This window comes from Neodiprion pinetum, chromosome 7, assembly GCF_021155775.2.
Source record: "Neodiprion pinetum isolate iyNeoPine1 chromosome 7, iyNeoPine1.2, whole genome shotgun sequence".
Classification (NCBI taxonomy): Eukaryota; Metazoa; Arthropoda; class Insecta; order Hymenoptera; family Diprionidae; genus Neodiprion; species Neodiprion pinetum.
The window spans coordinates 22,007,428-22,032,100 of NC_060238.1; the positions used below are offsets into that span (position 1 = coordinate 22,007,428).

Below are 24,673 nucleotides of genomic sequence, written 5' to 3' on the forward strand. Positions count from 1 at the left end.
TCTATGCAATATAAATTTTTTTTAGCAATTTCGAATCAATTACTTCGTTAACTTCGGTATTGACAATAAAATACCGCCTTCCCAGAAGAAACTTTTTTACAAAATGCGTTTACGAATTGATTTTTTTTTTTTTTTTTCTACGAAGCACAAATTTTTCTGCAATCGTAGCTACGCACATATTACGAATAAATAGCGATTACACGATTAGATCGGTGGATTATTAGGTAAAGAATTATACAGTTGTACGCAAATCACAGTTTCAGCTGGCCTATTAAGAGCTCGTCCTCGGGACTGAGCGTCGTGGTGAGAACGGTGGCCGTCTGTAAATCGTCGGTCTCGAAGTTCACCTCGTCGTATACTTCCGACCCAGCAATTCCTGACGTGCCATCGTCCGAGCTGTCGATTTGATCAGGTTTTATCCAAGTGATACCCTGACTTGTGATCCGCATGCAGTCGAAGTGGAGAACCAGGATCGGTGTCTGTGCGACCTTCGCCTGAAGGTCCATGCAGCAGTGAAAACTATCCGGACTGGGCATGTGAATGTCGTGAAATCTGGCGCACATCTGGAGCAACTGCTCCGGTATGTACGGAAACGCGAAGCAAACCGGGGGCGGGTTTTTGGCTGAAAGCAAGGGCAACTCAAGGTCAAGTTGTGTACAGGGCCGGGAAAGCTTGTCTGCCGAAGTGATAATTCACTCTGTGTAATTCGACTCACCGGATAACTGGTTAGTGTAGATGGTCATGTTGTTCATTGTGACCTGCATCTTGATCGCGAAGTCGTAAGGGTCGTAGGTCAAGTTGGTGCAAGCCTTCTGGTCCAGCCCCAGTCTCGTAATGTTGATCCCGGCACAGCAGCCGCACGAATACCCTTCGCAGTTACAAGGCATTCCGCGAAAACCGATTCTGGTGTTAGGAAGTCGACTGGCATCCTCTATCTCAAACTTTAGAGGCTGCTTCGTATCCGGGTTGTAGTAGACGCCCTTGTACAACACCTCGAACACTGTAAGCGGAGAGAATTCATGTTGCGGTCGTAGAAAAAGAGTCCAGCGGGCCTTGAACCCCGGGTACCAAGGTCAAGGCCACCGACTTTCTACTTCCCCGATGCCACTGAAGCCGCAGAGCCACATTGCACTTGGTGCAGGTAGAAAAGCACACCGTGGTCGTGATTGTGGTGTTGATTACCTTTCAACTGATTGGTGTTGATTATCGCTGATTCGCAGACGCCGATGGCGAGGAGAACGAGAATCGCTACGATGGCTGCCATGTCGTCTAACACTTGATCTTGCACTTGGGTATTGCGAATAAGCTTCCAAATCCGAGGTCCACAACCTTACCCACCGAGCAACCGTTAGCAAATGATCGGATTAAACCGCGCCCCAGTGGTCTGACCGGCTCTGGGTATGTCGGACGATGAATTTTTACGACCGGCAATGCCATTAAACAGGCCTCTCACGTTTGCCACAGAAAGTCGCTAATTATCGCGTTTCAATAGCCTCACGTACAAGCTGCGCACCTTGTTTGAGAATAGCTCTTCGCCGACGGTGTCAACCTCGCGGAATAAGTTTATATTTTACCGCTAACAAGAGGGACCTCGATTACGATTTGGTTTCATCGGTACCGTTTATTTTAACAAACTAACGCTCGTACGGGCGGACAATAAATAGCACATAAATATACAGTCAGTGATCGTGAATAAATAGTGGTTACAAATGTACATTATAAATATATCAGGGATTAGTTGATTGAGATAATAATTTAAGGCTAACACACTACGCTGAGCTAAACGCTAAATATGGCTAAGCTCCTTGGGCCGTCCGATTAATTGACATTTCGATTCCAACTTGATCCGTTTTGGCCTCCTAAAGTCTCATGATTCTGCTCTGCCGACCTGGTCTCGCGTGCTTCTGGTTTCGTTTCCTCGCCAGCATCTCGGCCAGTCCAAATCCGTAGTCAGCGTCGTCGGCTTCGGGATCCTCGGCCTCGTTGGTGGAAATCTTGTCGACCTTGACCTGGTCCTTCTTGACCTTCTCGTCCTTCTCGTCGCTCGACAGTGCCGTTAGGAGCGCAGCCTCGTCCTCGTCGTCGTCGTCGTCGATGATGCTCTCCTCGTCGCTTTCGAGCTCGACATCCTCGGGCTTCTTCTCATCCTCATCTTCGTCCTCCTCCTTCTCACTCTCGTCCTCAACGCTCTCCTCCTTCTCATCGTCATCCTCGTCAAGGTCATCAGCCTCGAGGACGTCGTCCTCGTCCTCGTCTTCGTCATCTTCTTCGGATTCCTCTTCCTCCGATTCATCCGACTCACCTTGAACAACCTCGGGCTTTTCAGGCTTCGAAGCCACCGTCGCGACTGGCTTCTTAACATCCGTTTGGATCGCGTTTATAGTGCTGGACGTCACCGCCGGCTTCTTTACGGTTACCTTCACCTTGTCGCTTCCGGTACCCGTATCCAATTCCGGCAGCTGAACACCCTCTTCAACCGGCGAATTAGCTGGCTGGACAACGTTGTTCTGTATCACCGATCCCAACGGTACCAAGTCGTCGACAGCGTTAACGGCCGTCTCTGACTCTGCGACCGGATCAGCGATGGCTTCGACACCCTGGTCGGTAACTTCTTCGGCGGCATTCGAAGCTGGGACCTCTTCCTCGACGGGCTTGGGTGGTTCGACCGAACCACTTTCCACGGGAATGTCATTTCCGGGAGCGACAGGCTCGACCGCAGTGACTGCCGGAGCTTCGCTGATCGGCTTGGTAAGAAGCGGAATCGAAACCGGTAGAGGGGACGGAGTGGTAACCTTGGGCTTTTTCGGAGTGTCGTCGTCGCCGAATATGTCGAAGAAGGATCCGAGTCCGAAAACATCGTCGTCTTCGTCGTCGTCGTCGGCGGAGGACGATGGAACCGCGTTTCCGGTCGGCGCGTCGTCATCGTCATCATCGTCCTCCTCGTCGTCGTCATCATCGTCGTCTTCGTCGTCGTCATCGTCGGATCCAAGCCCGAATATGTCGTCCTCGTCGTCGTCGTCGTCGGAACTTGAGTCGGCCTCGACTATCGGAAGTGGCTCCGCTGGGCGGAGTTTCAAACCGTCAGGACCGAACCTGAAAAGTGAAAGAGATGATTGATCACTGACTGACGGAGCAGTTCTTCCTCGAAGCTTGTTGCTCCTTCCACTAACCTAAAGCAGCTCACTCGTAGACTGGCTTCCACTTGCTTCGAGGACTCCAATTCCAGACCAAGACAGGCCTTGAAGTGATCCGTCGCTTCTCGTTGGATGGAATAGATTCTCCCGCAGAATTTGGAAAAGCCTCCCGGCAGCGGCACGCATACAGGCTTGGGATTTTTTCCTGAAAGAGATTTCGAGCAGGTAACTGGTTAAAAGGGTACCGCAACGATTTGCGATTACTGCGTGATAAATCGTTCGCGGATGTAACGCGATAATTGGAAAGAGGAAAGTGTCGAAGAAATTGGAAGAGGATGTAGAAATCGTTGTTCCAAGAATTCCTCCCAGATCTCGTTTTCACAAACGTGCGTCAGTCCGAGCAAACAAACGCGAGACGCGGGTGAGTCAGAAATTCATGGGGAGAAAGTTGGAGTGTCCCGATCGCAGCATCCTCTTGACGCTCAATCAACGAAAACAAAGCCCCACTCTTCCGATCCCGGAAATCGGTGAAACGTAATCCCCTGAATATCAACTCACCGTTAACCACCGTGCTGGTCAAGATATTATCTCCAAAGCTCAGCTGCAGCGCCATGTTGTCGCCCTTCAAGTACTGGACGGAAGCACATCCTGCGCGAAAAAAAGAGTTCACAATCCGTCATATCGCTACGTGTTCCAGATAACGATCAGCGCCTAGTTCAGACCACGTCAGTTCCCACGAACTGTTGACCTACCTGCTCCCTTCAGCTGCAGGAACGGGACGTCGAAGTTCCGGCAACAGTTGCAAATGTTGTCGTTACATGTGCAGTACTTGTTCACATTGTCCGTGGCCTGCTTCAACGATATCGTCGAGACTCCAACGTTGCTCTGCTTCGTGGCTCTGATCACTCTGTGCAGACTCGTCACCTCATGCCGATCTGTTTACGGTCGTGAAGAACAAGGTAAATGAACTCGAACCTCAATTCGGCAGTCAAGCATAGATGCCACTGATAAAAGTGAACATCATCTAGCTCCTTGTGAAATTAGCACTCCATTTTTACCCACCTATGACTCTTGCGTAGGCTGCGAAAGCTACCAGTAGAAATATGAGCAGGAGCTCAAACACCGTGGATAATCGCATGGTGACGCTGAAGTGTATCGGACGAATGTTCTGTAACCAGTAAAAGAGGAAAGGTGTCTCGAATTGGTTCTACATTTTCGTTCAATCCATCGTCCTCGATGCACTTTGCAATCGCATTATACTTTCGGGTCAAATGTCTAACGAATCGTAGGTTGCACCGTCGGCCAGACAACCCCCCGTCAGTCCAGGCGCAATGTCACCTCGTAAAAATATCCTTATACCGTCGCGAGACACGGTCCTTCGGGCGTGACCGAATGGCCTACATATCCAAAGCGCGCCGCGGTCACGGTCAAAGTCGACTTTGTTAGACGTCAGAAAAATATTCTCCATGTAGGTACCTGTGCTCGGTACCACTCGGCACAGACTTGTGTCAACGATGTACCGTAAACGAAACGATTCGCTATAAGGACCGAAGTGCACCGAATGAAAAGAGAACCGAACGTGCGGATACCAGACTTGGATAACTGGGCTGCACGCCTCGGCATCGATGTCACGAACCAACGATCCTCGACGCATATCTGCCCACGTTAAACCGTTCCGCAGACGTCGTCGTTGGAAACAGACGTTTCGATGCTGCTTTTCAACGCGTTTTCAAATTCTGCTTGTTCGAAATAGATCCAGGATCGTTGATGCCGTGCAGACTCGGCGAATTAATGAGACAAAAACGAAGAAAAAAAAAAAAAAAGAAAAGAAAAACACAGTTCACGCGCGTGCTTTTGGGACGATGGGTGAAATTTTGGGACCGAAGGCGAGCCAGGGTAAAAAGCGTGACGTGCACGGGCGAAGGAGTATACGTTAAATTGAGCAGGTTTCACTTACCTCTCTCGTATGATGTGAAGAAAAAGTGGCGCGTGTTTGTAGAAAGAAAAACGTGTCGAATGTAAAAATTCCTTTCGTTTGTGCCACCGCCCGTGCAGGAGAGATAAAATCAACCCTACTCCTCGAGATCCTGTGCGAGTGAGTGAGCAACTCGTTCGGTGGTGTATTTTTCAACTCTTAATCTTACGGAGGCCAATGCCTAACTGAAGATTCCGCTTAACTCCCCCCAGTGTCTTCTTTAAGTCGGTCATCCGGTTTGCCCCCACTTCCGCAGTGCGGAAGGTAGGACGCCTTCCATTCGTATTCGTTTGTCACGCTCAAGCCGGACTTTTAATCGCCCGCCGTTTAAGACGCGCCGATCGGAACTTTTGTCCTTACACACGTAATCGCTACGTGAGGACGCATTTTCTACACCTTGAATCGCTCTTATCAATCCGTTCGTGCGTGCGCATAATTTTTCACACTTGATGAATTTTTGAAAAATTTTGCACATTTTTTCTTTTCTTATACGTACACATGTACTGCAATGTACGGAACTCGGAACTTTGTTTATTTCACTGATCACAATGATTCGGCTTCTTCGAATACTGGATAAAAAGATTCCCGCTTCTCTAGGAGTACAAGTCAAAAACTATGAAATTTTAGGTACAATCGTCGACCGAGAAAGGTAAAAGCTGTATCGATACCAGAGAGTTTCGGAGAAAATCATTTTTCTTTTCTTCTCTTGTTGCTTTCTAAATCGCTGAAGATGATTTCACCCAAAATTCACATTGAAACGGGATATCTCTGGAATATTCTCAGTTTTTATTTATGAAAATCTCTACAAATTAAATTCCGGTTCGTCGAATTTCAGAGAAATTCTAAAACGAATGAATGCGAAGGATTCAATTTCCAAAAAAAAAATTGCGTCTTTGAAGGGCGTATTTCCGGGATCAGTAATTTTGGGCCCGCGGTGATACGCGTCTGAGTTTCTCCGGGCCCCTTAAGGCGATGACGTCATTCGAGGCCCCGAGAAACGGCATATAAATAAATCTGTCAAAACAGAGGAGCCGGTTGTTCGAGCACGCGAGTGCATACAGGGACGTTTTACTGTACATTAAATACGGAAGGCGGGTATTTTGGTGGATAAAAAGGCCTTTCTCCGGTTAGTGGGTCAAAGAAAGTTGTACCTCGGCGCATAGTGGTTTGCCTTGGATAATAATTTTTCGACGCTCGGCTTGACGAACCTGGGAACAAAGACCCGCAGAGGTGAAGAATTTGTCCGGTGCTCGTCTCCCGCGACGATCGGTTAAGCCGAGGATCTTGAACCGATCGACGAATCTCTCGGAGCATACGCGCCGCGGGAGAAGATATGTGGGCCATCTCTCAAACTGGTTTTTATATAACACCGAGGGGACACGAAGCGCCGATATTCCGGGCTCACGGCGTTATTCGTATTTGTTATCTAATTGCGCTCTCGAATCGGCAGAAGATCGGCTAATCCGTATCTTGATCGTTATTAGCGGGGACCAATTTTTGCGACTTATTTGGGCGCTTGCGCCTCGTCTGTATCTCGAGACTAATTTTTACGAACGATCGCGCGAATGAGATCGGCGAAAATCTGTTGGGGCGGAAAGAGATCGGTGACAAATGACGGGGCGTGTGTCTGCTTCTAAAGGTCACCTCTTGGCACAGTGGAACGTTTAGAAATTCGCAACGCTCTTTTACCGCCACCCACCTCAACGAATCGGTTGACAAAAATCGGTCGCGTTTCCGCTACCCGAAGCTCGTCGTCAGATTCGCAAGGCCTCAAGTCACGTTTTCATTCCGAAGCCCGGCACAGCGTGTAATGGAAAAGTAGGGAAAATCGCGCGACTTGATGAAATCGGTTGGCAATCGGCAAGAGAAACATTTGAATTCTGCTTGGATATTGACGGGAAAAAATCGGTACCAACTGACCGAGTTTTGTGCCACCATTTTCCCGCCAAAATATCCACCTATCTTCACGCCGCGATTCGACACTCGATCCTTGCTTTCGGATCGATCGGTTAACTCCCTGAAAGCTTCCGGAATCTTTCCTCCGCCGGAACGACGGACGTGAGCAAGAAGGACATGAGGCGTTGCGGAGCCAAGGGCAGGATCCAGGTCACCGGGTAACCCAGATGGGGTTCCTTGCCGCCTGCATTCTCGCCCAATGGCGCTGCGTCCCCGCCGATCTCCGACCAATAACGCGTCGTCTTTTCAACCCACGATTTACTCGGCGCGTATGAGAGTCGCGTGCTCGCTGTCTCCGCAGATTTAAGCCTGTTCCTTGGCGGGCAGGATCTCCGAGGCGTCTGCCTTTTACAAATTTTCCGCGACGTTTTCGCCGATTTTTTTCCCATACGTATTATTATTACTCGCGAGAGTTACCGTTTTCGTTTTTTTTTTTTTTTTTTCTCTCTATTTTTCTTACTTCAATCGATGCAGTTTTCCGTTTAGATCGGTGCTTCGCCCGGCTACGGTTTATTCTTCTTCGTCGCACGAGTTGTTCGAAGTTCGTTCACTTTTCTCCAAGTTTGTATCGGTTCCTCGCTAAATCGAGGAATCAGGTCGATCGGTATTCCGGTGAAAAGATAATTTGAAAATAAGTAACTAAATCAAAAATTGAATTATAAGGAATCTTGGTAAAATACAAAAAATAACATGAATCTTACGGTGAAGTTTTTCGTCATATGCTCAGTGATGGTAACCGTGTCTTCGGCAGGAATACTTGGTGAGATTTCATACATTGAGAAACAAAAATTTGTAATAAATCGATCAACACCGACGATCGGAACATATTCCAGAAATGTAGAATAATTTTACGTTGATTCTTTCAACGCGCAAATTCGATTCACCGCGAAGATAATTTTGAAAATCGTTGAATTCTCGTCTCGATTTCTTCGTAAAAAAAATGAAAGGTTCGTTGAGACCGTGATTGTAATTGCTAATCAACCGATCGGTAAGTGATTTCCTGAGGTAATGAAGATGTTCTCAGCGTCTCTGCCTAATGACGGGGCTTGTAAATACACGGCAAGAAAGTAACTCGTTAGAAATCACGGACGATACCTGGCACACTTCGCGGTCTTTAATACCTATTTAGCAGCGTCGAGTTTCTCCATTTTAAAAAAATTTCCTGCCAAAAGGAAGATGGAAATCGGCACGTTTCAAGAGGTTACACCCAGTCAGGAGGTCGAAAAACGTGATTCTTCGAAGACTTTTCATGAAGAGTCATTTCACTTTGTCAATATAAAAATTTATTTACGTATTGGGGTAGCATTGAACTTTGTTTTGATACTTTTTATTTGTAAAAATAATGATTTTCAACACTAGTATAACCGATCCCCCGGGTGCGCTTCTAAAAAATGCGTCTTACGGTGAGCAAAATATCTCTGGACTGGATTATCCGAAATGAAGAAACAAAAAAGATTTAGTCAATGAAAGGTATTAATCTGTCTTTAATCGAAGAAGCAAGCAAAATATAAGCCTCAATTTGTTTATACAATGCAAAATATTTATCGACGATAAAAAACCTTTGATCAAGGAATAAAAAATATGTTCATAAAGCTTGCGTAAAAATTTGAGACCAATCGGTTCAACCGTTTCCGTGAAATCTTGCACACTGTTTTTGAAGACAGTTTTAAGAACAACGCGTTTAAAGTTTCAAAAGCACTTTCAAACTTCGAGAATCTTTGTCGGAGCGACGCGAAATTTTCTGCGTATATACTCGAAAATATTGTACATTACGAAGATGGAATTGAAATAAAAAAAAATGGGTTTTTGAAAAATCCTGACTGGATGTAAACCCCGCGAAATTTTTTCATCCATTCATCGTACATACAGCGAGAATTGTCGATCCGTGAATATTACGGTAAATTTTGAATGTCAAAAGACCGCAAAATGGGTTCAGCGACCGCGAAGCTAGTCGAGCTACTGATAAACCCAGACTCGAAACCGCAGATACTCTGTTTTCCTGGGGCCTGGCTGAAACCGAAGCCCGATCGACGACGCCGCCGCCGTCCAAGTGTCTCTGTCAAGCATCCGGCTGCCTTTGCTGCGTCGACCTTAATTTGACAGCGGCCATTGACCTGGGAGGTCCTGTATGCCTCAACATTAAACAGAAGGAGGAAAACGTCACCCTGAATATGAGCTTCGGGGAGAACGCGATGCACAACGCGACGATTCGCATTGGTAATTAACACCGGTCAACGCCAATTTTCAATCTTAATTCCAGACGTCAGATTGTTGTATCTTCCACGTGACTATCGAGAGAAAAAATAGTTTTATAAGGTAGAGTTTGCTTTTGTAGAAACCAGAACGATATTTCGAGTTTTAAGAAAAATTGCCCATTTCCTCAAACATTTATTGTAAATAAGAATTAAACACACTTCAGTTTCGCATTTGAGTCACCTTTGAACAATTCTTTGAACAATCAAAGAATAATATCGTTTCGGTTTTTTGCTAGATGAATAATTGAAATCATACATTTTTTGCAATTTTGAAATAGCACTCTTATGGCTGCAAAATCAAACGTTTTCGAAAAATATCAATTTTCGTCCGTTTTTAATGTTACTCGATGTATAACAATCACGTACACAAATCTCTGTTGACTTGTGCTTAGCGAAATTATTAAATCGTTATTATTTCTCCCAAGACTACAGAAGCAAACTTTAATGGGGGAGTGTATATAATTTTCTATTGTTTTGACGCATGAAGAATAAAAAAATAATTAACTCAACCCAATGAAACAATGCACAAAAGCTTTTGTTGACGAATCTCGGTATTTTCTGTTTTTGTGCACTGAGAAAAATTGCATTTGTTATAGTAACTATAAAAATTCAGTAAAACAGGTATCGTTAAAAAAAAAAACTGTTTAAATGTTGTTGGAATTGGGAAAAACGAGGTACGCCTAACCATTTTGCGCTATCGTCGATCCTTTTTTGGTATTTGCAACGCAAAATCAGTTTGTCAGGTTTACTCTACTTTTTTAGTTAAACAAGCATTAAATTTTCGCAACAATTGCATGAAAATGTAGTAACAGTGATCGTAATGAGAAAGAATAGTAACGGATACTAGACTTTACGGTAACAGGTGAAAAACTAATTTTCATTTTCTACCTAGAACTATATTTTTCGATTGTGGTAAAAAGTGAAAATAGTTGCAGACTGAGCGGTAACCGTAACTAAAAATTTCTCTCAGTGTATCTCTAAAAAGATTTTTGTAGCTTACGAGTATAATAATTTTTAAAAACAAATAGATATTCTTGGGCAGCCGGCAACCTTCTTAAATTAAATTCACAGATTTGCAGTGTTTATATTTGAAAAATTCTTGTCATTGAATTTCTAATTCTTAAAGTAAATGGCGAGTGAATTTTGAGAGATAAAAAATGTCAACAGCCGAGGCGGCGAACAAGCGAACTTGCATGAACCTTCTCTCGGATTTGGCGCAACTCTGCGCGACATTCACGACGGTTAAAGAGGCGGCTTCCGGTTACGACGGATGTTTGGCCGTGGAACCAGAGCTCCTGAGCACGACGCAGGCGGTTTACCAAATCGGTTGCTTCAATTTCAACCAGGACAACATTCGACAGCTTGACACGACAGCGGCGTAAGTAAACCGCGGAAGGTATAAATCTACGAATAACCCACGCGATATATTCGCGGCTTTCACCATACCCGCAACACGTGGGTGCGAGCCAATGACGGCTCGACACGTTCGTTTTGCCGAAACGGTAACCGGTCGGAGATTTCTATTCTTTCGTTGCACGGGTCTGCATCCAAAAAACTCGGCAATTTTTTTTTTTTTTTTTTTTATCTACCGCTTGTTAGAGATTTTTACTCGCTGAAACTGGGAAGAATATAATCAAAAAACTCCATCGCGTCAGGTATTTTCTTCAACTTGTGTCTGGAGTTTCATTTGGAGCGAAACTCCCGTTTAACTCGAAATCTGGTATACTGTTCTTGAGTGTAAAAATTCTATGCAAAAGTGATATATTACTTTCATTTAATACGTATCAGAGTGAGACTCAAGAATAAATGCAGAGAGGGAAAGAGAAAATGGAAAGCGGAAACGTTTTCGGAGAAGCATCAAAGAGAAGAAGAAAAGTTTTCATAGGGAAAAAGAATGAACACGGTATGTTAAAGTAGATTTCACGAAGAAATTCGTTTGTTTAATTTTATAAGATGTATTGTTTAGTTCATTCGTTGTAACGAAATAGTGGTTGTTTCGTTATTCGTATGTTTTTTTTTATGCAAGCAGTTTGTACTTTGCAAAAATACCGTACGTGAGGGAGGAAAATGGAAGTGATTTTTGGATTCGGCACACTCGATAACTTTATATTTACGAAAATATCCCATGCGGTTGAAATAAAATATTTTTTTTGCAGACCTGTGTTATTATCGCCGTTGAGAATCTAAAATTCACATCGTGGAAACTGAAGCTTCAAAATTATACCGAAAAAACATCCATGACTGTATTAATTTTATTAGTGCCTATCGGCAGATTTTCTTACACTCTAAAAATATCCTCGTAATCCGCTTTTAATACCTACAGTTAAAAGTATTTTGACGATATGAAATTCGTTATCATCTTCATCTCCGTCATTTCATCTTATTTTTCGTCACTTAAACCTTATTTGCCAGCAAACGAAAATTAATGCTCTACAATCACGTCGAACATCAAATTTCTTTCACTAAAAAATCATATTCATTTGCGTATTTTACATTTCATTGAAATCAACCCAATTACTATCTTTGTCAATATACTTTTAACCGTTACTGTGTAAGAGGAGTCCAATTCTCGTAAAAAAAAAAAAAAAAAATCATTCGACGAGTAGAATTAATAAAGGCTGTAAGTGCTGCTTTTTTTTTTTTTTGTTTGAAAGAATAGCAACGGATACTAGAATTTTTTTTGTTAAAAAATGAAAACAGTCAATGACCGAGCTGTAAACGTAACTAAAAATTTCTCTCAGCGAACACTATCGCTTACAGCCTATTTTAGTTCCCCTCTTAAATTTTATTATCGTCACTCACTGACGTAAGTCCCAAAACTGACTTGACGAGCAGAGAGGCACTGACGTCCACGGAAGTTCCGGAGACTTCGGAGGCACCGGAAACTGGCGATGGTGCGGGGGAGGACGAGGACTACAATCTGAACCCCGACGAGCTGATCGCAGCGGTTTCGGCGAGCGCCGAACAAGGAATCGCGTTGTTCTCCCAGTGGCTGGGCCTGAACCTAAACCCGAGCCTGAACCAGACGACATCGCCGATCGAAGATGCCTCGGGATCGTCGGGATCTTCGAGGGGGGCGCGAAAGCTCGAGGGCGAAGTGCAGCGGGACGCGATAAAGAGCGAGGAACGCTTCAAGCAGATCCTTAGCGCCCAGGACAACATCCAGAAGGAGTCGCCGAGGCTCGGCCAGGTCCCCGACGTCGAGACGACTTACGTCTACACCGAGCCGCCCCGACCCGGAAGTCTGGCCTCTCTCGTCGAGCCCGAGGCGGTGAAGCAGCCGGAAGTGCCGATCGACGGCCTCGCCGTTGTCCCGAGGGAATCGCGGAGGGGTGGACGCGCCTACAACATCCATCAGCACGTCAACGAGATATAGAGATTTTACGTGCGAAAATGGCTGCGGGATAGTGGAAAAATATAGAAAGATCAAAAAATCGATCGGACAATGTGTCGAATTTTTTTTTATAAAGGCATGAAAAGTTGGTTCGTTGATTGTTTTTTTAATTTTCAAAGTCCGAGTACGGAGGAAGCAAAATCACAGACAAGTCGGAACACGGAATGCCGAATTGCAGAATCGTCGGAATTCGTCTCGATACCACTTTATGTTTTAATCTTTCTACATTTTTTGCTATTCCGTACTTCGAATTTTTATACTCACAATCTTTCATACTCTGAATTTCCGCAATTTCATTTATCAGATATTTTTGCATTTATGAAAATTCGATACTCTGGCCCTTCGATCATTCGATATTTCTGATTTTTTTCTCTTTCTTTTTTTCACCCTTGACCCCAAAAACCTTTAGAAAAATTCGAGAAATTAAAAAACAAAGCACCCCTACAACGGAGGTCGAAACTTTTGAAAGTTTTTTACCGTGCGAATTTTTATTTGCACGGTATTTAAATTGTTACATTCAGTGTTTGTTTTTTTTTTTTTCTTTCTTTCTTTCTTTCTTTTTTTACGAAATTTTATTTACCGGCTGTAAAAACAAACTTGTTAAAAATCTAAAACAACGAAATCCACATTCTTCTAGCTTCTCTACACCTCGCTTCTCGCATTGCGCGAATAATCGTCATATTATCCAACGGCACATTGCGTTACGACACTCGATGGAAAAGAAAAACAAAGGAGAGCAAAAAGTTTCCATATTCAATTAACTAGTACCACTGAACGTTGTAATTCAACAATAGAAAAGAAAAGAAAAAAAAAATTGTCGCGTCGTCGATTGCTGGATCGACAAGATTACTTTTTATATACAAATATACTTACTTATAAGTTTAAATTATTTATTATTATTATTGTTTATCCTGTGTAGTTGAAAAAAAAAAAAAAAAAAAAAATACAGAGAAAGTTTATTCTTCCCGATTCTTCTCGCGCGTTTCAAATCACACGATCGTGTTATAAGAGAGTATTAGAAAATTATATTAATATACACACAAACATAAATATAATGTTTAATATGTATTACATGTCTGTACTGTATTGATTCCTTTGAAAAAAAATAAAAAACGCCATTAAAAAAAAAAAACAACATACGAAATATACTAGTTTCTTTTTCACTTTCTCGTAGCTATCCGATAATCGATTTGTATTAATAGCTAAAATTGTTTGCGTAAAACAACGATAATCACTACAAAAATGACGTGATTAAGTAATTGTTCGTTGTGTGTTTATAAGAACCCGCACTACGTGAACGTTTTCTTTAACGGGAAGAAGAAAGAATTTGGAAAATATCGGCAAGACATAGAGTTAAACTTTTCCGATATTAATAAACGTGTGATATTTGTCGTCAATGTTGACCAATCGTTATATTATCGTTTAATATCAAAAGATTACTTCGTTTGAGCGAAAATTTCTTAATTCTATTTTATATGTATAATGTATATAATAATATAGTCATACATCTACGTGCTAGGGTAATAACAATAATATAAATATTATTATTACGTTAGTTACACCTTGGGGGGGGAAGATTTCGTTATCGCATATATATGTATATATATATAATATAAACTCTTATAATATATTATATATACCATATTCACGTATAATATAATTCTCGGCATGTATAAAATTTTCAAAGTATAGGATAAAACTATACCTGTATATACCCATATACGCGTATTTGAAGAAGAAGAAGAAGAAGAAGAAGAAGAAGAAGAAGAAGAAGAAGAAGAAGAAGAAGAAGAAGAAGAAGAAGAAAAAGAAGAAGAAAAACAACAATGAAAATGAGAAGCAGTATAAAGACGGAGAAGAAGAAACATTTGCAGGACTAGATGCTAAAGTAATTTTTTCTCTTAGTTGTTTCGTTTCTATCTTTTTTTTTTTTTTTTTTTTTACGTATATGAATATTGTATATGTCTTAAAATAAACACGTATATATATTTCGAGGTTTTGTTTTGATCATCGTTTTGTTAATTACGATTATTAGTTGTGTCGTTATTACAAAATATAAAAACTTTCTCTCATATTTTTCAATACGTCGTTTGTATAGCTACTAAACATTTCATTCTTCCTCTATCTCTCTTCTTTTTTTCTCTATTCACTTTTGTTTTTTGTTTTTTGTTTTTTTTATTTTGTTTCTTTACAAAAACGTGATTGTTATTCTTTTTTTTCTGCGTGTTTTGCCTTTTTTTTCTTTTTTTTTTTTTGTAAAAATATTTTTGGGCTTCATCTTTGGGCGAGCTCTGTGTCGTTTAAATCTACGTAACTATAAACGGTTAATATAAAATAATTCGTTTGTTCTTAAATTGTAGTTTGGACTTTGGATTTCCTGATGATCATCATCATCATCATCATCATCATCATCATCATCATCATCATCATCGTACACTGCGACTATATTATTACTCTTATATGCTTATACATATATAATACTATACCTACCACTATATATATTGTATAACAAAACCATAATTATTCACTTATACAAAACTAATCGTTCACTAACAATTAGGCCTTCGTCGTCTAGGATATTTTGCACCGAGAAAAAAAAAAAAATGGAAGGTTTTTCTTGCGTAACTATTTCAAAGTGTGTTAAAAAAGAAAAAAAGAAAAAAAAACATTCTGTTCCCTTACCAATTTTATCCGGACAAAAATTTACCGACTATTCGTATCTTTCGTTTTCATACAAATATATGTATACGATCGTGATTATTAATTCATATCCGTCAATGATTAAGTATATATGAAGTACAGATGCATAGAGATATTCGTATCGTTAGTTAGTTGGAAGAAAAAAAAAAAAAAACTATGAGCGCCCATTTCGTCTCGACAGTGAGAATAATGATACAATATCAACGATTAAATTTCATTGCTTCATCTTCCGTCAGATTTTTCACCATCGTAGACTTTTTTTTCAGATTTTTTCTAGTTTCTTTTTTTTTTCTTCTTTTTTCTTTTTCCTTTCAAATAGTTAATTTTTTTTTTTTTTTTTTTCAAGATCGGAAATCGATCGGCCCGGTAAATTTGTTCAGCTTCCCAGTATGTTCCATCATACACCGTTATTCGTTGCTCAAAAAACTGAGATATTCTATTTCCTATCGGTATATCGGTGATAATAATAATAATAATAATAATAATAATAATAATAATAATATCAACAACAATAATAGTAATAATAATTTAACAACAATAGCAGCATCGATAATATTCTACGTTCCCCCGCGTATGCATATAAATAATACATCTACACATCGATATTATACCGTGTATACGCATAACCGATGAGAAGAATCTGATTTCGGAATATTTCTCTTTCACACAATTATACACCGCACGTACCACCTGTAATAATTAATCGTCGGAGGTCGGACCGAACTGGGAAGCTCAGCGAACTCTGACTTACAATTAATATCTAGAGTACGAATAGTTATACATAGGTATGTATTTGTTTATAATATACGTATATAGCGCGTACCTGTGTACGTATATTGAGATTACGTGAGACGTTTATTATATAGATATATATATATATATGATATATGTGATTAATGAATTTTGATATGATTGCTTGTCGTACGTGTTGTACATATTTATGGTATATGTATGCATGCAGGTATAGCAACGTTTAAGCTTGGGTATTTAACTGTTGTACAGTTGTCGACGGCCGTTTTTCCGATTCGATATCGACGCTCGATCTTATTTACTAATTAACCGCCTGCAATGGGGTCCCGGTAGCCGGTGCCAAGGATAAGGATTCTCGTTTACGTCTCGAAACCCGACGTCCGATGTGAAGCACGACGTCTCCGGCTTTGACGGATTTGAATTCGGCAATCGCTTCGGCGTGCGTCATGCCGTGGAGAGGCTTCGAGTTTATCGAAAGTATCTCGTCGCCTGGAAATTAGAATTTTTGAAATTTGTTAGCTTTTACTGATATTATTTTCAATTAAATCCATTATTTTTTCTCACAATTGATTGTTTTTTTTTTTTTTTTTTTTGTTGCTTCCACGAGCAACGCGACGCAATATCAATTTACGTGATTAAACTGTCGATTATTGTAATTGTCTTGCTTACTGAGATATACCTATTCGATATAACAGGTGAGAGATAATTGAATTTTTTCACCTGAAATTGAAAAATATTTTTTAAAGAAACTATAAATTATGAAAAAAAAAACAAATAATACTTTTCCGCTATTAAGACTAGGCAATGAAGTTTAACGAAATTTTGGTTTTATACGCATCGATTAATTTTCAACGATTAAATCGATATTTTTTTCGAACCGATTCATCGATGCATTGATTATTTTTAGCTCAGTGGTCAACGCCAAGTGGAGGGTAGGAAAATAGAGTGATTTCGTCGATCGGATCGATATGTATAAGCTCGTACGATAAATCTGCAAGCACGACGGATTTCTAGATCTCGAAATACTTTTACGAATTTCAAAACACTTCGAGGTATTTATTATACTTCGAATACTCTACAGATTCGACTTTTAGAATTATGAAAATCATGGGAATATGTTAATGATCGTGTATGGATCGTACAATCGGATCGAAAACGTTACGAAACGAAGATTTTGAAAGTTTATTACTGAAGCTGATCTGTGAGTTGCGTTATGGGACTAAAAGTTTTACGTGATAAAACGAGAAGTGATTTTGCAGAAAAATTAATGTTGTAACTGTTTTATTGACAATCTGCAAGAGAATCGAGTCGTTCAACCGTTTTTTCAGCGAAAAATCAATATTACTTACCTGATTCTGGTAAACAACGAATCGTTTTAGTCCCGAATGAATTTACCACAAATAAATTGAATTATATTTTGGATACCAGAAATGTATTTCTGTTTAAATCGTAACTTTATCATCTGTATATTATAAACGATTATACAAATCGTAAGTTTTTTTTATTAACACCAATTGACGAGTTCAAAGAAATTTGTATTCACACACACGTACGATTTCTAAGGAATTCGTTCGTGACTAAAATGAGTTATATCTTCCATCAAAATTTAACTAAATATCTGGGTTTTTTAGTTGGAAATTGGTGAAAAAAAAAAAAAAAAAAGCAGTGTGATTTTTCCAGCAATGTTAATAACAAAGTGTTTACAATTGGAATTCGATGGTACAAAATATTTTTTCCTTCGAATCACGAGGAGACATTTTGGATTGGCTTTAATTTGGGTAGATCTTGAGTTGTACATTATAAAAACTTGTATTTCTCAAGTTTTCCTTAATAGTAATCCTTAACGCTTTTATTCGCTTTTTTGTGATTTCTTTCGCAATATCGGGTGAAAAAAAAAATACTCGAACTTTGAAATGATTAGGATTCTTTGTGAATCCATAATTGTTTATAATTGTTATAAATAAACATGTGCAAAAAAAAACAAAAAACCGTATTTTCGTGAACACAGTTCGTTAGCGGAGAAATTTGATAATAAACGTGTACTAAAAATGCTTGGAATTCATTGGATGACAAACAGAGATCTCGGAATGACAATTAGATTTACAAAATTCAATGCATAGGGGTAGTTTTCACCCTCCACAGGGGTGCATGTATAGATCAAGTCATCATCCCTAGTATTCTAAGGTTAAATTCGACAGTCATGGGTTATGTTATATTTATTGAGATTGAATTGGTTTCGCGCTCGGCCGACTATGGCGCTGTAGGTTTTTCTGTGTTGCCAACATAAATAAATATCTAGTGGAAAAAATTAGCCGTCTCAGATTCATTGTCCCCAAGTGTACATAAGGGACGTATAATTGCACTTCCATGGCGTGGAAACAAAAAGAGAAAAAAACTGTATCGCATCGTCGAAATGATTAAAATCCATCGGATACCGACCTTCCTTCACGGTTCCCAGATCCGAGGCCTGTCCGTTACGGAATATCGTCTTGACGTAGATCCCCATGTTACCTCGAGGGCTGTCAGTGCCCCCGACGATGCTGAAGCCGAGAACCTTGTGACCGGGGCCCTTCAGGAACCTGGCAGTCATTATCGTGAAGGAAACTCCACCTTTCCCCGGTCTCGGTAGAGTGCAGAACCTCGACTCTTCGCCCTCGAGACTCTCGTCGATGTCCTCAAGCTCAGAGTCGGAGTTTAGACCCTCGTCGGTATCCTGAGCACCCTGGAAAGAAATGTTACAAGGAAAATTAAACTTAAAGTAACGATAAATCAAAGTCTTCACGATTTGTGATCGTTCGATTCTGCTTTTTATCCATTGGGCCGTTCTTCGCTTTGATTAAAATCGATTATAGTAGATGTTTGACGCGTGGAATTGCCTGGTGAATAAAACCTGCTGTGTGTTTTTGCCTGAAATATTAATTTTCATTTTTTTTTTTTTTCTATCGAAGTTTCGATGACAGGTTCTGATAGACTCAAGTTTAAACGGATTTACCGATCTTTGAAAGCTATGGTAAAGTAAATTTTAAATCCAGCGAAGGCAGGTTGCATATTTTGCGCCAATGCTGAAATTTCTCTACACGTCAGCTTTTAAGAATGTATTGGCTATACATTGTCGACCAAAAGTGAGTGTCTTTGACAATATTGAATATTTTGCGATAAGATGAAAATCTGAAAAAAATCAACCACAATAAAGGCGATAAGAAAATTGAATAGTAATGTCATGTCATGTTTCGGAAACTTCATTCCTAGAAGAGATATTCCATCCCGGAACGTTTAATTTCTTCCTTTCATATCCTACCCTTATTAATCACCGTACGAAAATCTCACCTGCCAAACCTTGAGGCCGTTCCCTGATGAGTTTGGAATATTGGCAACACTGCGGCTGTTCAATCTCCGTCCGTTTTTCTTTCCAGCAGGACTCCTGCGGGTACCAAGACTCGATGGTCCCTCGTCAAGGGAGGTCAGAACGCCGACGGAACCGGAAACGGACGAAGGACTAGCCTGATTGGGCCCCGAGACCTGGCCCCCGATCTTGAACTCAGTGGTCCTCTTCCTGGGCGTCACCCTCGGGATGTGAACGCTCTCGTAGGTCGAGTCCGAGTGGTTCCTGGACTTTGAGACACGCTGGAAGCTGACGTTCTCGTACGAGTGGCTGTCCCGCGTCTCCGAGTGACTTCGGGCCAGGCCGCAGTCCCCTTCGGCGGGCCCGCGCCCCCTGGGACCCCGAAACAGGCCCCCCACCTCGGGGGCCTCACGTTCCCCCCGATGCTCCGAGTTGCTTCTGTGCAACGCGCCGCGCGCCGGCCGGCCGAAGGCGACGTTCTTCTGTTGCTCGTCGAGTTCCGCAAAGCTCCGGGAAACCTGAGGGGGCCCATTGAAACGCGGCGAATTTGGGACGCTGGTTTCCGCAAGGGTCTCGAGGTTGTCGTGGAAGGGATACGGCGGCAGGGACATGGGCCCGTCTTCCGGGTCCGAGTAACTTCCCGCTGGGAATCCCTGGCTCGCCGAGGTGCTCAAAGGGCTCGGGACGTAGAAACTCGAACCCGCGTCCTTCGCCCCCGCTGGGAAGACCTCCGTCACACTCAATGCCTTACGCTTTCGGATACCGGCGTTTATCTTGCTGAACTTACTCCGCAGCACCTGCTGGATGTCCGACAGACCCTTCGAGGTACCTGCCAAGCGGGAAGAGATGTGGTCAGATTTTATTTCGAACACTTCTGAGAGGCTGAGGATTGGAATTGACAAGTTTGCTGGATTTTTTTAATTTCCAAACTACGGGGTATTACAAGTTTTGAACGGTCGAATTGTGGAATGGTTCCAAGTTTCGAATCGTCGAATCTATTGGAATGGGAGGATTTTTTGATCGATCACATTTTTGAATGGTTCAATTTCCAAATCATCGAATCTTGAAATCGTCGCTTTTTGAAACATTAAACTTTGATATGGTCGTATTTCGGTAGAGTCGAATTTTGTAAAGGTCGAATTCTTGAATAGTTTAAATTTTCGAATGGTCCCATTTCATTGCGGAAAGCTGCACTGCAAATTGTAGTCAATATGACATTGTACATGTTACGAAGGTTTGTACAAAAATTTCGGAATAGTTCAAACTACCAGAAAATTTGATTCACAAAATGAATAAAAGTGGTGGTTACAAAATATTTGATAAATTGCAGAAATTTGTTTAAATTCTGAAGATAAAACTTTATGCAGGACTAATTATTCAGAGGCATCAACATTCAAAAGTTCTAACTGTTTAAAGTTTTGAAATATTCAACTCATGATATTCTACATCTTCGCCATTATGAATTTTTATCGTTTAAAATTCGGGAACAACATCGAATGGACGTGGTTGAGGAGTACAGAAAGACATTCCCGATTTCCAAAATAATTATACCTATTATAACAGTATGCTTTTGGCATGAAATTAAACTTGCGAGTCTCAGACGACTTCATGATCCGAAATTTAAATAGTAAAATTAATTCAAAAAAATTCGCTACATATCATTATCGATGTTGCCCAAAAATTTGTAGCAATTATTTGAAAACTTGTCAAATATGCGATGGGCACATTTTGGCACAACAAAGGCTCGGTCATTTTCAACAGTTGAAACGAATAAACACCGATTGTTTGTTATATGCCGCATCGGAAACTTGCGTCTGACTCACGAGCCCGATCGTCGGTATCAAGAAAAAAATATTGCTAGTATTTGCCCGCACAATGTTGCTATGCAGTCAGCAATGTAATCACTGCACAGATAGCGCGTGCAATTAGTCACTCGGTCGAGAGCCGGGGTTCAATCTCCGAGCCGAACAGGTCCGCGCGACATCTGGTGGCGAAAAATGCGTCACTCTAACTGTCCCATATTTAATTTTAAAGTAGGCGTTTCGTTGTATTTTTTGCAGCGTATCGATTCCATGTGCGCAAGACAAACTCTCACGGCTTGCACGAAGCTGTTTGTACCTTCGTATTCGTACAATTGACCTAAAACAATCCGCTCATAAACCAACGCTCGGCGCCATATTGCTTGCTCTTAGTCACGCCCCAATGCATATTTACTCGCAATTGATATAACGCATACTGCATCGTTCGACCCTTTCGTGCATACATTTTTTGTTACATAGCTTTTGGGGTCACTGATGACGAATCTGAACTCGAAATATGGAAATTCAAAATGGCGGATCCAATATAGCGAACAAACAAAAACAACGAGACGAAAATTTTTTTAAAAATTCTGTAAAGTTTTCTGGTGTGCATTAAGTTTGTGTAAAAATTGCCGTTCGGTTTTTCATGGTAAATTAGCTGAAAATCCTTTTTTTTCGTCGAAAAGTACAAATTTCGATCGTTTGGTTACATACGCTACTTTTGCAATAATTAAATTAATAAACAAATCCTATATTTTTTCTATACTTGGAAATATTCCAGGGTACATTTAGAACCAAAAATCTCGGCAGTTGTTACCAGAAAAGTAGTTCGATAAATGAAAAGCTACAAATAAAAAAAATAAATAAATAAATATGGGACGCTCAGCGACCCAGCATGAATCAAAGTAAAAGTAAAAAAATAAATCGTGTATACCTGGCAGCCTGAGGGAACTGGTTTGCAGGATTTTCTTCGGCGAGGACCTTTCCTCCAGGGACTTCGCGGCTGGCGAGACTTCCCGGCTCGTCGGCGTCGATCTCACCGCCTGGATAACTCCTCTGCTCGCTCCTCCACCTTGAATCAGCGACTCCTGAGGCTCCGGAATCTCCTGAACCGAGCATCTTCGTCTCAGCTTTCGCCACCGCTGGCTTATGCTCTTGTTCCACAAGTTGATGTCTGAAAATTTTTTACAGGTTAGCGTTAAACGCGATGATTCCCGATTTTCACGGTAAACCCATCCAAATTCGGTTTCACTTTATACATCCCATCCCTGAAAACATTTCATTTCTTGTCACTACGCAATCTTTTCAAAATATTATTGCATTTTGCCAGGACCGAAAAGATATTGTTCTTGGTACAAGATGTAGATTTATTACAGTTTTTTAGCTATGAATAGAAAATTTAGTATGCGAATTCCGATTATGTTCTTTAATTTTCTTTATTTTAAATTCTATACATCTTATCTTGGATGAAACAATTGTAAAGTGTCATCAAGCGTTATTTGGTCCAAAAGAAAGAAAGAAAGGAAAGATGAACTAGACAAACGGATTAGAATTTTATTTCACGTATGATAACTAGTTAATAATAGTGAAAGAATTAAACTTTCATATTCTCGTAAGTACTGGTCTATTTTGTGTTCGCCAAGAAACGTAAATTTTCAAAATTGACCCAACTCAGGAAGCTGAAGCGAAAAAATCAAGATGGCTGCTAGCGCTGTGCGCATAATGATTCCCACGCGAAAATCACTAAGGCGTGAAGTTGTCTCTAAGCGTGTTGGTACGAGTGTTGATGGTGTGCAGCACACGGATTCAGTCCGAGGTTTTAGCGATGGGATATGTAAATGCATCGACACAATACCGGGAATAGATTAATTCTCCACACCAGCGGTTAAAGAAGCGTTGCAAAATACGAGGGGAAATGTCTCATGGATCGCGAAAAAAATCATTGCTTAAACTTAAGTAGGGTGAAGTTAGCGACGTTGACTTATCGAAACACGATTTGAAAAATCCGTTATTGTACAATTCTAGACCGACTTTCAAGGAGCGTTCACTTTTTCAAAATACAAACACATCTTTCTTGCTATTACTTGATATCTGAATGTCAAAAAAAAAAAAAAAAAAAACCCCAAGGATCCAAGTAACCGTTTTTCGCGAACATGCATCGTTAAAGCAACGCTACCAACTTCAACGAATATAATTTGTCCGATTGAACGTTTCGAGCAATGTTCCATTGCGTGGACGATAAGCTGCGGAGCATTTGGAACCCGAAGATAATAAACAACGCAGCGAAATTGTCCGCGTATTTTTATCGCCAGTTATATTGTTGTAATTATTCCTAATTACAATTCAGTATCGTTTCCATCTTCACTGCTTCCTCGGGCCATTCCACCGTCCCTGGAACGAATGGAATGTTTTTCACCCCGATAGTAGCCAACCCATTATGCAGCACCCTTGAAAATCCCTCTTCGTTTATGACAGTGCCCCGGATTTTGGCCCCCAGAGGGTTGCGCCGTTTTTTCTTTCTACTCTCGGTCAGTTCTGCTTCTGGATTAATTCGCGGCTTGAATTTCGGTTCCAACCACTCGTCGGAGACTCTGCATAACGAAACGGGAACTGCTTGATAGTGAATCAGCAAATTTGCAGAACGCTCCAGATTTCCGCGGTTGTAAATTATGCGCGTACGTACGTAACGATTATACATCCGTCAGCACTTGTGATATTTGTATACCGGTTTCCGTTGCGTAGCTTCATTCCGATTGTCGTGTAAGCCGTATACTCGATGTTTTAAACTACGAAACATTAACGCGTCGAACGATATTATTCCAGAGCTTATCTTCCCGCGTTGCGATTAAACGACTTTCAGTATTTGTCTTTAAATTTCACGCGTCGTTCTCTTCTTCAAATAACGCGGGATAATCGGACGTAACATATTTATCTTATCTAATTTCACAGGATGAAAGAAAAACCTCTTAAACGACGAATTTCGACAATCTATAATCCTCCGGTTCTAACGCCATTTCAACCTCAAGTCGCAGCATTTCGAGATAAAAATACGCGAAACCGATAATTATGGCTAGCATGTTTAGCGCCAATAGAATGTGGGCTCGGTTTGAAAATCCCTTTGAGAGCGATGCTCGAGCGACGATATATCGATCTTCCGATACATTAATACGCCGTAAACACGACACTCTTGACGCTGGATAATTTTTAAACACGGGAAAAATTCACATGTTAAAAACGGTAAAAGAATTTCGACTCAGGAGCGAGGCGTTCACTTATGGGGTGTACGCACTGCACGCGGTCTGGGCACGCACTGAGGCATGGATGGATGGATACAGTGGGGCCCAATGTGTAGGTCGCGTGTCTCTGT

General features: G+C 41.2%; 4 protein-coding genes across 7 annotated transcripts in view; 1 reads left to right on the forward strand and 3 right to left on the reverse strand.

The window, feature by feature from the left end:
- Positions 1–64: 64 nt before the first annotated feature.
- On the reverse strand, positions 65–1,454 carry LOC124223218 (uncharacterized). Its single transcript, XM_046634992.2, has 3 exons — positions 1,183–1,454; positions 716–1,000; positions 65–622 (listed from the first exon to the last, which is right to left on the reverse strand). Exons 1-3 carry the CDS (start codon positions 1,262–1,264, stop codon positions 252–254), a joined length of 738 nt encoding a protein of 245 aa, XP_046490948.1. The 5' UTR covers positions 1,265–1,454; the 3' UTR covers positions 65–251.
- A 147-nt stretch (positions 1,455–1,601) lies between these two features.
- On the reverse strand, positions 1,602–5,302 carry LOC124223208 (mitotic apparatus protein p62-like). The gene is made up of 6 exons (XM_046634976.2): positions 5,092–5,302; positions 4,197–4,302; positions 3,887–4,069; positions 3,693–3,782; positions 3,171–3,339; positions 1,602–3,093 (listed from the first exon to the last, which is right to left on the reverse strand). Exons 2-6 carry the CDS (start codon positions 4,270–4,272, stop codon positions 1,860–1,862), a joined length of 1,752 nt encoding a protein of 583 aa, XP_046490932.1. The 5' UTR covers positions 4,273–4,302; positions 5,092–5,302; the 3' UTR covers positions 1,602–1,859.
- Positions 5,303–7,240: 1,938 nt separating this feature from the next.
- LOC124223216 (uncharacterized) lies at positions 7,241–13,722 on the forward strand. Its single transcript, XM_046634990.2, has 4 exons — positions 7,241–7,825; positions 9,052–9,282; positions 10,488–10,698; positions 12,156–13,722. The coding sequence occupies exons 1-4, from the start codon at positions 7,756–7,758 to the stop codon at positions 12,694–12,696; spliced, it is 1,053 nt and encodes a 350-aa protein (XP_046490946.1). The 5' UTR covers positions 7,241–7,755; the 3' UTR covers positions 12,697–13,722.
- An 869-nt stretch (positions 13,723–14,591) lies between these two features.
- The window catches only part of LOC124223207 (uncharacterized), a 28,803-nt gene continuing 18,721 nt past the window's right edge, over positions 14,592–24,673 (reverse strand). For all 4 annotated transcript variants that reach the window (XM_046634973.2, XM_046634975.2, XM_046634972.2 and 1 more), the window contains 4 exons: positions 22,241–22,480; positions 19,492–20,336; positions 18,604–18,886; positions 14,592–16,653 (listed from right to left, as the gene is read on the reverse strand). In XM_046634973.2, the coding sequence (XP_046490929.1) occupies positions 16,466–16,653; positions 18,604–18,886; positions 19,492–20,336; positions 22,241–22,480 (1,556 nt within the window). In that variant the 3' untranslated portion in view covers positions 14,592–16,465. The remainder of the gene's footprint in view (positions 16,654–18,603; positions 18,887–19,491; positions 20,337–22,240; positions 22,481–24,673) is intronic.

Bases quoted from the DNA above. Each gene is read 5' to 3' on its own strand.
- LOC124223216 (XM_046634990.2), top strand. From the start codon at position 7,756: ATGAATCTTACGGTGAAGTTTTTCGTCATATGCTCAGTGATGGTAACC. The intron at 7,826-9,051 runs GTGAGATTTCAT...TCGAAACCGCAG, and splicing joins GTCTTCGGCAGGAATACTTG to ATACTCTGTTTTCCTGGGGC. The intron at 10,699-12,155 runs GTAAGTAAACCG...CTTGACGAGCAG, and splicing joins CAGCTTGACACGACAGCGGC to AGAGGCACTGACGTCCACGG.
- LOC124223208 (XM_046634976.2), bottom strand. From the start codon at position 4,272: ATGCGATTATCCACGGTGTTTGAGCTCCTGCTCATATTTCTACTGGTA. The intron at 3,340-3,692 runs GTGAGTTGATAT...AATCTCTTTCAG, and splicing joins GACCAGCACGGTGGTTAACG to GAAAAAATCCCAAGCCTGTA. The intron at 3,094-3,170 runs GTTAGTGGAAGG...TTCACTTTTCAG, and splicing joins CTACGAGTGAGCTGCTTTAG to GTTCGGTCCTGACGGTTTGA.
- LOC124223218 (XM_046634992.2), bottom strand. From the start codon at position 1,264: ATGGCAGCCATCGTAGCGATTCTCGTTCTCCTCGCCATCGGCGTCTGC. The intron at 1,001-1,182 runs GTAATCAACACC...CTCCGCTTACAG, and splicing joins CAACACCAATCAGTTGAAAG to TGTTCGAGGTGTTGTACAAG. The intron at 623-715 runs GTGAGTCGAATT...CCTTGCTTTCAG, and splicing joins CTACACTAACCAGTTATCCG to CCAAAAACCCGCCCCCGGTT.